Source organism: Arabidopsis thaliana, chromosome 5, assembly GCF_000001735.4.
Source record: "Arabidopsis thaliana chromosome 5, partial sequence".
Classification (NCBI taxonomy): Eukaryota; Viridiplantae; Streptophyta; class Magnoliopsida; order Brassicales; family Brassicaceae; genus Arabidopsis; species Arabidopsis thaliana.
Window position 1 is genome coordinate 14,309,408 of NC_003076.8, and position 13,470 is coordinate 14,322,877.

The 13,470-nt window shown below is 30.9% G+C and overlaps 1 protein-coding gene and 2 pseudogenes across 4 annotated transcripts; all 3 read left to right on the forward strand.

The window, feature by feature from the left end:
- On the forward strand, positions 1–2,814 carry AT5G36296 (annotated as a pseudogene; the record flags this gene model as incomplete). Its single annotated transcript has 1 exon — positions 1–2,814.
- A 3,586-nt stretch (positions 2,815–6,400) lies between these two features.
- Positions 6,401–6,646, forward strand: AT5G36297 (annotated as a pseudogene). Its single transcript has one exon.
- Positions 6,647–11,170: 4,524 nt separating this feature from the next.
- Positions 11,171–13,019, forward strand: AT5G36300 (Tetratricopeptide repeat (TPR)-like superfamily protein; the record flags this gene model as incomplete). 2 transcript variants are annotated; one of them, NM_001161279.1, is made up of 6 exons in its annotated part: positions 11,261–11,459; positions 11,574–11,797; positions 12,081–12,188; positions 12,453–12,609; positions 12,701–12,775; positions 12,900–13,019. In NM_001161279.1, 6 exons carry the CDS (start codon positions 11,261–11,263, stop codon positions 12,989–12,991), a joined length of 855 nt encoding a protein of 284 aa, NP_001154751.1. The 2 variants fall into 2 exon arrangements, with proteins under 2 accessions (NP_001332632.1, NP_001154751.1); NM_001344138.1 differs by lacking the exon at positions 12,900–13,019 and having other exon boundaries at positions 11,171–11,459; positions 11,574–11,919; positions 12,089–12,188; positions 12,701–12,801.
- Between the last annotated feature and the right edge of the window lie 451 nt (positions 13,020–13,470).

Consider the following 13,470-nt stretch of genomic DNA (forward strand, 5'->3'; position numbering starts at 1 on the left):
TTTCATATTTTAAGAATTTGTTCTCTACAACTAATCCTAAGGTTTTTGAGGATTCTCTTGTAGAGGTCCAAGAAAAAATTACAGATCAGATTTATGATTTTCTAACGGCACCCGCAACGGAATGTGAGGTGAGAATGGCTTTATTTAGGATGCACCTGGACCAGATGGTATGACAACTTTATTCTTTCAGAAAGCATGGTCCACCATTAAAAACGATTTGCTACTTTTGGTTAATTCTCTTTTACAAGATGGTATTTTTGATAAACAGTTAAATACGACTAATATATGTCTGATCCCAGAGACGGAGAGACCAACACGGATGACGGAATTACGACATATTAGTCTTTGCAATGTCGGTTATAAAGTTATCTAAAAAATTATAAGCCAAAGACTTAAGACAGTTCTGCCAAGTCTTATTTCGGAAACATAATCGGCATTCGTGGAGGGACGTCTTATTTTAGACAATATTCTCATTGCCCAGGAGATGTTTCATGGGTTAAGAACTAATCCGGCATGTAAGGGATATTTTTTGGCAATAAAAAAGGATATGAGCAAAGCTTATGATCGGGTTTAATGGGGGTTCATTGAAATATTATTAAGAAAGATGGGATTCTGCGAAAAATGGATTTTGTGGATAATGTGGTGTATTACAACAATCTAGTATAGAGTACTCCTTAATGGACAACCTAGAGGATTAATCATACCAGAAAGGGGTTTAAGAAAAGGAAATCCGCTATCTCCTTACTTAATTATTCTATGCACAAAGGTACTTATTGTGAATATACGAAAGGCAGAACGGGGCAAAACTGATAACGGGTCTTAAAATAGCAATAGCAAGCCCGTCGGTGTCACAGTTTTTATTTGCGGATGATAATTTATATTTTGTAAAGTTAACAAAGAACAATGTAGTGTAATTTTGGAGATTTTAAAGCAATATGAAGCCGTCTCAGGGCAACAAATAAATATTTCAAAATCGTCGGTACAGTTTGGCCATAAGATTGATGATTCTATTAAGGTAGAAATCAAATATACATTGGGTATTAACACCATTGGTGGTATGGGTTCTTATCTAGGATTACCAGAGGGTCTAGGTGGATCTAAGCCAACAAATATTTTCTTTTGTTATAGATAGATTACAGACTAGAATTAATGGACGGTCGGCCAAATTTTTATCAAAGGATGGGAAAGAAGTGATGATTGAATCGGTAGGTGCAGCATTACAACCTTATGTTATGTCTTGTTTTAGGCTACCAAAAACCATGACTTATAAGCTTACAAGTGCGGTCGCTAAATTTTGGTGGATCAAATGTTGATTCCAAAGGCATGCATTGGATGGCTTAGAATAAATTATGTGATAGTAAGGTAGATGGTGGACTAGGTTTTCGACATGAAGAATATTTAGTTTTGCGCTCCTAACAAAACAATTATGGCGGTTGATTACTATACTAGATTCACTTTTTGCGAAGGTTTTCTAAGGAAGGTATTTTCGGAAATCTAACCCCTAGGAAAATATTAAATCATACTCTCCATCTTATGGATGGAGAAATATTTGCTCAGCTAGATTTCTGGTTAAAAAAGGACTAATTAAAAGAGTCGGATCTGAGGCATCGATCTCTGTTTGGGAGGATCCTTGGATTCTAGCTCAATTCTCGAGACCAACAAAAAGTAATGGGTTTGTTATTGATCCAGCTTTAAGAGTAAGTAACCTTATTGACATAAGGTCAAAATTTTGGAATATGGATCTGTTACAGGAGATCCTAACGATATCCAGTTAATAAGTTTCATGCATGTGGGTGCGCCCAACAAGAGGATACTCTAGGTTTGCATTTTACAAAATCCTGAAAATATACTGTCAAATTCGGATATCATACTTCTTGGATAGAACATATGGATACAAATTTATCTTTTATTTGTCCGGAGATCAAAATCCTTAAAGCATATTCTTGGAAAGTGCAATGTCTGCCTAAGGTACTCCACTTTTTGTGGCAAATTTTAGCCTGTTGCGTGCCGGTCATAGAAAATTTACGGAAAAGAGGCATAAAATGTGATACAAGCTATGCAAGATGTGGCACCACGAAGGAAACAATTAATCATATACTCTTTCAATGTCACCCAGCTCGACAGGTTTGGGCATTTTCACATATTCCCACGGTTATAGAATTTTTCTCTCATATTTTATTTATATGAATTTAGATCATTTATTTTGGAGAGTACCCTCAGCAGTTGATTCATTTTCATACCCATGGATTATCTGGTACATTTGGAAAGTACAAAATGAAAAGAATTTTGATAATGTGGATAAAGATCCACTCGATATATTATGTTTAGCAGAAAAAGAGGCAAAATCGTGGAAATTAGCTCAAGTTGAGCTACATAATGAAAACTTGGTTTCTTTTTTGGAAACACGAACTTGTGTGAGAGATATCTCAGAGGATAATATGTATGCATGACTTTGTTGTTTTGTAGACGGATCCTGGAAAGAGAGTGATAAGTTTTCAGGATTAGGATGATTTTGTACTTCATTAAATGAAGAAACATCAAGCATGGGCGCTGCTAATCTCCGTAGAAGTCTCTTCCCACTCCATACAGAAGTCGAAGCTCTTCTTTAGGCAATGAAGTATATGATTGGTTCAGATAACCAAGATGTAGCGTTCTTTACAGACATGGTGAAGATGGTGTCTTTTCCAACCGAATGACCAGCATTTTCAGGATATTTAGAGGAATTTCAGAGCGACAAGGATGAGTTTCAAATTTCTCTTTAACTTTAATTTCTCGATGCACAAATGTAAAAGCGGATAATTTGGCACGAAAAGTACGTTCCGAACCACATCACATCACCTATGTAAACAACATTCCCCAAGAATCGCTCTTTTGAGCTCTAATTAAGAGTAGACGGCAAAAAAATAAACAAATTTGTTCAATTACCTTTTAGTTAAGAAAAATAATATTTGTTGAGAAATTGGTAAGAATGCCCTTTCAAAAATACATTTTTTTAATTATGTCCCTTTCTGTTGGTTATTTTCATTTATACCTCTTTTAATTTTTAATGACCATTTTATCCTTATTTTGAAATGTTTTAGGTTAACAAAATGAAATATCGTTTGACAATAATTATCCTTATTGTGTAAAAGTTTCTGTTACTTTGAAAATATCGTTTACTATTTTGAGATAAGAGGATTTCAATTTTCAAAATTATGTGAGTGTATAATTACTTGTATTCAATATATTTGATATGAAGATGTGTATACTTAAAGTTTGTATACTATATTGGGTGTTAAATAAATTGTATTATTTACATCTATTGTGTTGATGTGTGCCTATATAGAAAAGAAAATGCTAAAGATGCATATAATCTTGTACACATGATAAAACATCTAAATATTATGGTAAACAATTATGTCACGTATGTATATTAAGTCTTTTATGTAATGTACTAATTTTATTCATATATATATATATATATATATATATATATATATATATAGAATCTTATTTAAATTAATAGATGAAGTAAAAGTAAATTACAGTATTGTGTTTTAATAGAAATTTTGTTTATAATAAATTTATTTTATCGGATCAACTAGAGAGACGATGGGAGAACCAATGTTTTGTCATTAGAAACTTTTTTTAATTTTGTTATTGGAACCACCATTATTGCAAATTGAATAAAAAAGCTTTTACAATATGTATATGAGAAATTATAAATTTGTTTTTAGAAGCATTTCAATATTTATTTATCATAGTTATTCATTTAACCAAAAATTAAATTTGTTGTTTTAAATAATAATAATAATAGCAAAAATGACGAAAAATCAAAGTTTAATAAAAGTTGATGTGCAATATAACTCAATAATTTTTTATTTGATTAGAACCTTAATTTTAGAATTACTCATATATAGATAGTTGTGTTTTCATATCAACATTACAACACAAGTTTCCTTGTATTCTTATCTGCCAGAACCTAACATAGTATATCTAGTAATGATGATCATTTTTTACTCAACTATTGCCATATTAGTTTTAGACATATTTTAGTTGTTGGTAAAAGAACAAACTCTCATATGAAAACCACAAAATTAAAGGTTTCTTTTATGCGCATTATTTAAGAGTTTTTGTGGGTGATTTTCCCAAATAATGAGTATCATGGTCTGAATAATTATGTTACAACTTGATCGTTAAAAAGTTAAAAAAATAAAATCACAAAGGAAAAGAAGTTGTGAGGTAAAAGAAATAAAAAAGATTTGCTAATTTATATCCCCAACTTTTCATGATTTGCTGGAAAAACCCCTCAACTCTCTCATAAAGAAAAAGCATAAGAAACTTAGGTTGAAGATGCAAAATTAAATCCAAAATACCAAATTTAGTTATTTAGTAATTCAAAAACACTTTTAGCCCTTTGTATCTACTCTAAAATTAAGAAACTCTTAAATCACAATTTTCATAATGAAATCCAGCACATTGATTTCAATATTCTAATCGATCCTACTTTAATATTATTTTGCGTATCAGGTAATTACTTCTTGTTCTTTCTCATCAACACTTTAAAACAAAATTGATGTAGAGAGGAAACATAACTCCAACGTAAACAAAAATTCTTTGTTTTCTTTTTGTTTGTATGTTTCACGAATAATCGTGTCATGAATAATTGGTTTGTTTATGCGCATTAATTAGATACCATGAAGTAATTGTGTCACACAACTTGAGAGTTAGAAAGTGATATTTCTTTCCCAAAACAAAAAAGCTGTGAGGTAAAGAAATGAAAAGGATTCTCACCTTCTTTTTCTGTTTCTTATTTTATCATCTTTAACATGTGTGATTGGTTGGTCAAATGCAGGAAATCTAACAGGATAGGAAGCTTCACAACAACATTGTAAGAGAAACACCAAGTAGTAAAACAGCTAAACATGATCATTCTTTTACTTGACTTTTGTTAGGTTAGTTTCAGACATGTGTTTGTGTGTTTATTCACATTAGTTTCAGATTACTTAGTTTGTTTATGTGCATTAATTTGATTTCATGGTTTGAATGTAATATTTGAGAGATATTTCTTCACAAAAAAAAATGTTGTGAGGTAAAGAAATAAAAAATATTTGCGCTTGTTACATCCCAATTCTTCATAATTTGAATGAAATCCCCTAAACTTCCTAGTAAAGAAAAAAACCATAAGAAACTTATGTTGACCATGTAAATTAAACCCAAAAAGTCAACTTCAATCATTTCCGCCTTGATATAGTTTTGAATATTAGGTAATTACTTCTCATCAACATTTTAAAACAGAGGAGGTAGAGAGGAATCATAACTCAAACTTAAAACATAATTCTTTGTTAGCTTTTTGTGTATGTTTCATAAATCATCGTTTTTATGTTTGTTTGTATTTTGATTAACTGATTTTTTGATCCTAACTTGAGATTATTTTCTTAATTTTAGATTTTCTTAGTTTATTACTTTGTTTGAGGTTAAAGATAATGCTTTTGTTACTCTTTCGATTTTGTTTTATGGTTTTATTTACTGCTTCAATCATGCTAGTTTTATCTTCTTTTTTGTATTTGTTTTTCTATGTTGTTTCGGGGAGATAATCATGATTCTTCTCTTGCTTTCCTGTCAATATTATTTAAAATATGAGAAAAATACTCTGTTTTTTCCAAGGAAGTTCATTGACATCATTACTTTTGATGTTTTAGTTAGTTATTTATTACCTTGGATGTTAATTAACTAACACAATTGCTTAATGTCTGTCCTAGGATCCTTGTGTTGTTCTTGTTGGACTACTGGTAGTTTTGTCTACATTTCAACATAACCATGAGGCAAGGTATTATGAGGTATGGATTTTCTCACGGTCTTTTAGTCTCTCTGTTGCCTAGTGTGTTTTTGTGATGCATGCCAAACTAATTATATTTTAACTCACACTAAGCATCAAAACCATTCTTGGAACCAAGTTCGTGCTGAAGTCCCGAATCCGAACTCACTAGATTCTGTTCTTCAACCTTCTAAAAGTCAATCCTAAGTTTTTTCAGCATACTTTTGATTCCACTATGTCACAAAACAACAATAAGTATTAGTATTAGGATAAGATATTCTTCCGATTATGATAAAAGACATGGGATTTGTTTAGTTTCCATTGAACTTATCTTTTCTTATTCTTTAGTTTGAGCTTTCTCTATATAAGCATGAATTACCATCGAAACATGTTCAATAAGAAAAAGCAGAGCAATTCATTACTTTAGGAATTAGCAAGAAATAAGTTTCATTACGTTGAATTTATGGACATGTGACTTCTTGAATGTGATTGATATACTTTTGTGCTTGCAAATATGAGAACTCTATTTTGTAGCGTAAAATCTTAAAGCGTATCACTAGAGACCCATACAAAATACTTTCTTAACGAGACAACTCTTCGTATTTGTTTGTTTTTAGGTTGATTATCGCTGCCATCTTTGTCATGGTATGCGGCTACGAGGCGACGGTTCTTTCGCTTAAGAGGATGATTCTGCCGAGCCATGAACTCGACCTCACTCAGCTTATGGCATTTGATTCTGCTCGGCATGGAAGGTTGTTACAGTCTCCTGTACACGGATCTTTCAACTTTCCGGTTGAAAGAGACATAGTTTAGTTGATTTGTTAACTTTACCATGTCCCTATTTTGTTAGCTTTGTCATGTCCATGTTTCATGTCAATATATTCCTTTATACTTGATTATGATTTGCTTATATTTTCCTTCTAAACTATGAAATTCTGACAATGCTTCATTTTCACTCGAATAGTCGAATAGGCTATTGACATCCATTATCTTCCGAAAGAATATATGTAGTATTGTCTGGGTAATTATTTCTATAAATATTAATTTATAGGATAAATTATAAATTAATAAATTCATTTTTCCAATATTATTAATTTATAGAGTTTCTATTGTATGTAATTGTTCATATATTATCTCACGAGATATTTAGAGTTGAATTCCAGACTAGTTTGAGATGATCAGGAACTAATCCACGATATCTTATGATGTTTATGAATCAAGATAAATGCAATAATGAAGACTCGAATTTGAGTACTAAAAAGTTCATCTACTCAGTTTTATGGTTTAGTTTCCGAGCACAATCATACAACATACAATCAAAAACAATAACTGATGTTCAAAGTCTAAAGCATGACTCTTCCGGGTTATATTACATAAACCTCTTATACACCATCAGATAATATAACCGGAAACTCAATGAGAGAACAAGAATTTGAGAAGGAGATATATATCATAACAGCCAAGTAACTTCCCTCCTTAGTATGGTTCCCCGCCGAGTGCCTTATGTTTATAATGTTTTTATTTTACTCTCCTCTTGTCCCATCCGACAAGCCATTAATACCATATTTTCTTGATAATCAAGATCAAACAAAATCAAAACGAAAAATTCTATCAAAACACATTCACACTCACAATTGTATGCAATTCGTTGATGATCAAGATCATACAAGAACATTTGTTCCTAAAGGCCACTTCTACAAGACAAAATCAAGCAAAATTTTTATTAATATGAATTGCTTTACTTTCATCTAATCAAAATACAAAAAAAAAAATGACATTACCACCCACAGTTGTTATACAACGACTCGTCAAACTTGGGAAACCAAGGCACCATATCGCATTTACTTATTGAAAATATAAGAAAATAAACAGAGATAAATATCATCCTTCTTGGCAATAGTAATTATAGGTAGCATAAGAATTAACTTACATAATCGTGAACAATCTGAGAAAGATAATTCTTGGGTTTTATGACCATGGATGCACCACCAGCGAAGCCCAAGTTAACTTCAGGAAACCTGTCCGCAACACTGCCATATGGATCATATTTTTAGCAGTTAAATATTATAGACTTGAGAATTAATAGACACACAATATGTATTATTATGTAGACTCGCTTGTTGGGAACTTATCCCATATGTGATATTATAGCAGTAGAGATTCTCATAGGGAATGGGAAACCCATACAGGGAAACATCATTTGAAATCTGCAGATTGAAATGCTTTATGAATCTTCTATTTCTGTAAAGATCTATCTTAAATTGTATGAATAGAGAAACTCATAGGTTGGATGAGTGTATCATAAGCTTCAGCTGGAAAGCAAACAAGTATTGTCCATGAATCAATTATCGTCCCATAACCACTAGTTACTTAGAAAGCCGAGGGATCAATCCGTAGGATCTTATGATTATACACTTTATCTTATTGATGATATTTGAATTTCAAAAAGTAGTCAACTTACTTTTCTGTATTTAATTTGGTAATTTTATTAAAACCAAATTTTAATCTTACACATTCCAATTTGCTATACAATTTAACTATCTATTTCATCATAATAAATCCAATTTTGATTCTTCTCACATTATTTTAATGGATCAGTGTTAAACTTTAAACCAATATATATATATATATATATATATTTATAACATATTAAATCTATTAGTTCATATCAAAATAATTAACAAATAACAAAACATAATAAACACAAAAAAATCAACAATTCACAAAATATTTTGGAAAAGACAAATTGTTTAAGATATAGTTTTTTTATATGTCATAGTCTCATAAGTTAGTTTTACCTAATGAAAAACTAATTTTAAATGACTTGAAATTAACAAAGAAAATATTAAAATTTTATATTAACATTTTCATTAAATAATCAAAAATCAATCCCTCTAAGCCATATTTTCCTAATTTTTAGTGTTTATACTAATGAATACATGCGTTAAAATTCTTAGATTAAAACATAAGTATAACTATACTAATATTCTCACTAAGTATTCAAATAAAAATACTATATTACATTGATAAATATAGTTTTAACCAATTAATTTAATGTTTACTAAATTATTTTATTATTTTTAACTTCAATGGTCTTTTTAATTATTTAATATCCATACTAAATGATGATTGTCTTTATATTTAATAAATGCTAAAATTCTTTAATTGACCAATAACACATGTAAAAATAAATTTGTTAATTTTCCTTTTTGTTAATAAAATAATGTTTTTGTTATTTTAAACTTGAGTGGTCTTTTTTAATTATTTAATATGATAATATCCATACTAAATGATTTTTTGTTTATATTTAATACATGCTAAATTTATTTTATTGACTAATACACATGTAAAAATAAATTTGTTAATTTTCCTTTTGAATAAGAAAATAATTTATTTATTTTATTATAGACATAGAAATTAGTATATGTTAATTTGTTTCTTTTTTTTAAGGTTTTCTATCTTTTGAAGAGACTAAAAAAGTTAATCTTTAATTATACATGTAAAGATCTGATCGATAGATTTGACACGTGTCACGATCTTATGAGTTACTAACTTTGAAATCATACTTTATATAATAAGATATACCTTTTACTAAAATAATATTTAAATATATCTGAAACATAAAAATAAGTCTAGAACTAATCCTCAATTAATATTTTTTTAACTGATTGACCAAAACAAAAACTGATTTAACTGATATGAGTCAAATTAGACCTAAGCACTCTCTCAAAAAAATATCAATTGTAGTATTTTAGGGTCGATTTCCACGAAGTTATAGTCTCAAAATTAAGCTAAATCAAATAGTAATAAAAGTAAAAAGAAACAAGAAAGCAGATAGCAGATTTGATTTGTACTAAATTAAGATGATTAAAGTGTCGTATTTAGGAAATTTCTCAGAAAATAGATGAATAATAGATCTAGTAGTTAATTAGGATTGTTATCGAACCATTATAGAACTCAAATCACTAACCTATGATCAACCAACTCTCGTCTTAATAAATAGGGATCCCAACTCTCGTCTATAAATCAGTATATAGTAAACATGCATTAAAATCAGGTTTAATAAGTTCATATAAGTATCTAAACCAAACCTATCCTTATTTTAATATTCAAGCTCATCTATGATAGTTCAGGTAATAAGCGGCATCTATGATCTTGCCTATTAGCCTAAGATCAAGTTCTAGTTAGCTACTCTAGAACTAGCATTAAGAATAATCAAACTGAAGAACTCTAAAGATAATCCTAACATGTTATCGATCCACTATACCATCTAAATCTCTAATGCGAAATCCTAAACCCAACAAGTAGATTACTCAGACATAATCATAGAAACATAAAAAACATGTTTGAAGAAGATTGCGTAAAGAAATTAAAAGAAGAATAGAGTTAAGAAAATATCTTCTCTCTACAGGGTTTGAAATCTCTGATGAACTCTCCAAAGTCTCAGGGAATTTCAGAGCAAAAAGATAAAAATTAGAATAATTGTGTTTGTAAAAGTTTAGGTCTAAACAATGTTCAGGAAAGCGGAATAGGCGGTCGTCTAGGCGTTCATGTACCGCTTCGACTTTCTTAAAATCGGTTTTATTAGGCGGTAGGGTAGATTTGGCGGACTATGCGGACATTAAGCGGATTAAACGGTCATTAGGCGGGTTTAGGCGGATCTAAATGTGTTTCAATAATATTGGAATTTTGAAAAATATATTTAAAATTGTATATAAAGACACATTTACTTTTATTATTTTATTTATCTTACTTTAAAATGTTAAATATATATTCTTTTTAAATTTTTTGCTAACTTTCAGCTTTTTAATAAGTTTTTTCCAACATTTCATTTAGTAGTATATAAATATATATCGTTTTATTGTAAAACCGTTTAAACCGCCTAAAATTGTCTAGGCCCCGACTAATAAAACCGCCTAAAATGTCTAGGCCCCGCCTAATAAAACCGTCTAAACAATAAATTTATAATGTGTATTTATAATGTTAAACAGATTTTAAAAATATATTTACTGACATTATAAATTATTGTTTAAAAATTTATTTATAATGTCTAGACATTGTTTAAAAATCTATTTATAATTGTCTATCTAAACAATAAAATATTCAAAAAGAAAATATTTGGATTCACTCCTTGGCGAATATTTGTATGAATCATAAAACGAGTTTTAAATATGTGCGATTTTGTAGCAAATGCTAAAAAAGTTATTTAAAGAGGACAACATTATTTTTATTGAACAAATGAAAAATAAGTCCATGATCCTTAGCAAAGAGTTGTTACATCGTTTAAACACACTCAAGTGGCAAACAAAACAATTGTAGTATCTTCTATTACTTTTGATGATGGTGTTTACTCTCATCTTTCTACCCATGAAGATGGCGCCAATTAGTCACACAAGAATCTCCTTATCTATGTACAATAGCTGGATTCGATATTTCTGTAGAACAGGCGAAACAAACGAAGCAATGTCTCTCCTCGCCGAAATCCATTCTCTAGGTTCACGTCCTGATCCTCTTTCCTACGTTAGTTTTATTGAAACACTCGCTAGTCTCAGAAGGACTCTCGAAGCTGATGCTTTGTTTCATGAAGTAGTTAGATTCATGATTTATGGAAGCTATTCGGTGAGATTGTACAATGCTTTGGTTAGTCGATATTTGAGAAAAGGTCAATTAGAGTTAGCTCTTAGGGTTTTGAATCATATGAAAAGGGGAAATATTGATAAGGATCAGGAAACTTGTGAAATTCTGTTGAACTATTACGTTAGTGCTGGTAGATAAGAGGTATCGTGGCGTGTGGTTAACGAAATGAAGAAGAGGAAGTTTCGTTTGAATTCGTTTGTTTATGGGAAGATTATTCGTATTTATAGAGATAATGGTATGTGGAAGAAAGCTTTAGGGATTGTAGAAGAGATTAGGGAGATTGGTTTGCCTATGGATGTGGAGATATACAATAGTGTTATTGATACGTTTGGTAAGTATGGAGAGTTGGATGAAGAGTTACAGGTGTTAGAGAAACTACAGAGATCGAGTGATTCGAGGCCTAATATTAGGACATGGAATTCGTTAATACGGTGGCATTGTCATCACGGTGCGGTTGATATGGCGCTTGAGTTGTTTACAATGATGTAGGATCAGTGGCTTTATCCTAACCCTAGGATGTTTGTGAATCTTATAACTCGGTTGGGAGAGAATGGGAACTGGAACATGATAGATACACATTTTGAGTCTATAAAGTGTAAGGAACATAAAGATACAAGAGCTATTTATGCAGTAAATTATTGGACAGTTTGGGAGTTTCGAGGATATTGGGGAACTTGTGGGTAAGCTAAAGTCTCAAGGTGTTGCTCCTTCTGCTAATTTATTTTGCACTTTGGCAAATGCATATGCTCAGCAGGTTGATTTCCTATCTTTCTATGTTTCATGTTCTCGGTTTTTGTTTATGATCTGAACTTGGTAGACTCTATATAGGTTGTTTCAGCCGTTTTCATTTGGTATATATAGAAGAGTATTGAATGTCAACAACTGTAGAAGGTTCATAGATTCTGCTAACAAGATTTGGCTTGTTGTTTTAATTTCCCTTGTAAATTATTACATGTTAGAGTAAGTAGTGCTATGAATTTTCAAATCTAACTAAAGTCATTGTCAAATTTTAACACAGGGACTATGCAAACAGACAGTAAAGGTGCTCAAGATGATGGAGAATGAGGGGATTGAACCAAACTTGATTATGCTGAATGTTTTGATTAATGCTTTTGGAACTGCTGGGAAGCACATGGAAGCTCTATCTATTTATCATCATATTAAAGAAACCGTATGTATATCTTATTCGTGCGATTAAACTTCTAGTACTTCCCTATAGTAATCGGTGAATTATAATGCTTAACTGCTTGAGTTTGTCTTCTGAAGGGATTCACCCCGATGTGGTTACCTATAGTACACTTATGAAAGCATTCACTCGAGCAAAGAAGTATGAAATGGTATGTAGCTTCTATCTGGTGACCTTGTAATCCCATGTTCCTTCACCTCAAAGGTTTCATTGAGTATATATGTTATGTGTGATCTTGATAAATTGGGTGTTTAATTTAAATTGTTGGCTGCTCCACAGGTTCCAGAAATATTCAGGGAAATGGAAGCTTCTGGGTGTACAACAGATCGGAAAGCAAAACAATTATTGCAAAATGCTATTATGGTTCTTGATAAAAGACATTAAGTATTTGATGGAACATCCAAAGATGACTATCTTACGTACAAACATCCAACTAACTACACGTAGGGCAAAAACGAAAGAATAAACACTCATCGAGCAAAGACTATAGTCTCTATCAACTAGTAAATTTTCAAAAGTTCGTGAAGAACACGGCGAAAATCGAAAACAAAAAAAACTCCCCTATTTTCGAGAAAATTCAATGGATAGTGAAAGATGTTAAAAGTCTCTGATGAGGAAATTGCTCTGTATTCATTCTAATATAAAGGCAATGTAGTTACAACGTATTGAGAGGTTTCTTAGATAGTCGGAAAAACGGCGAAAATCAACCCAACCTTTTTGCTGGCGGTTTTTTTCAACCCGAACTTTAAAACCCTGTATTTATCCACCTAAACTACAACCTATTTCAAATTCCAAACCTCAACTACATAATTGTTAGCCGATTTCAACATAACTTGTGACGGCGTTATGA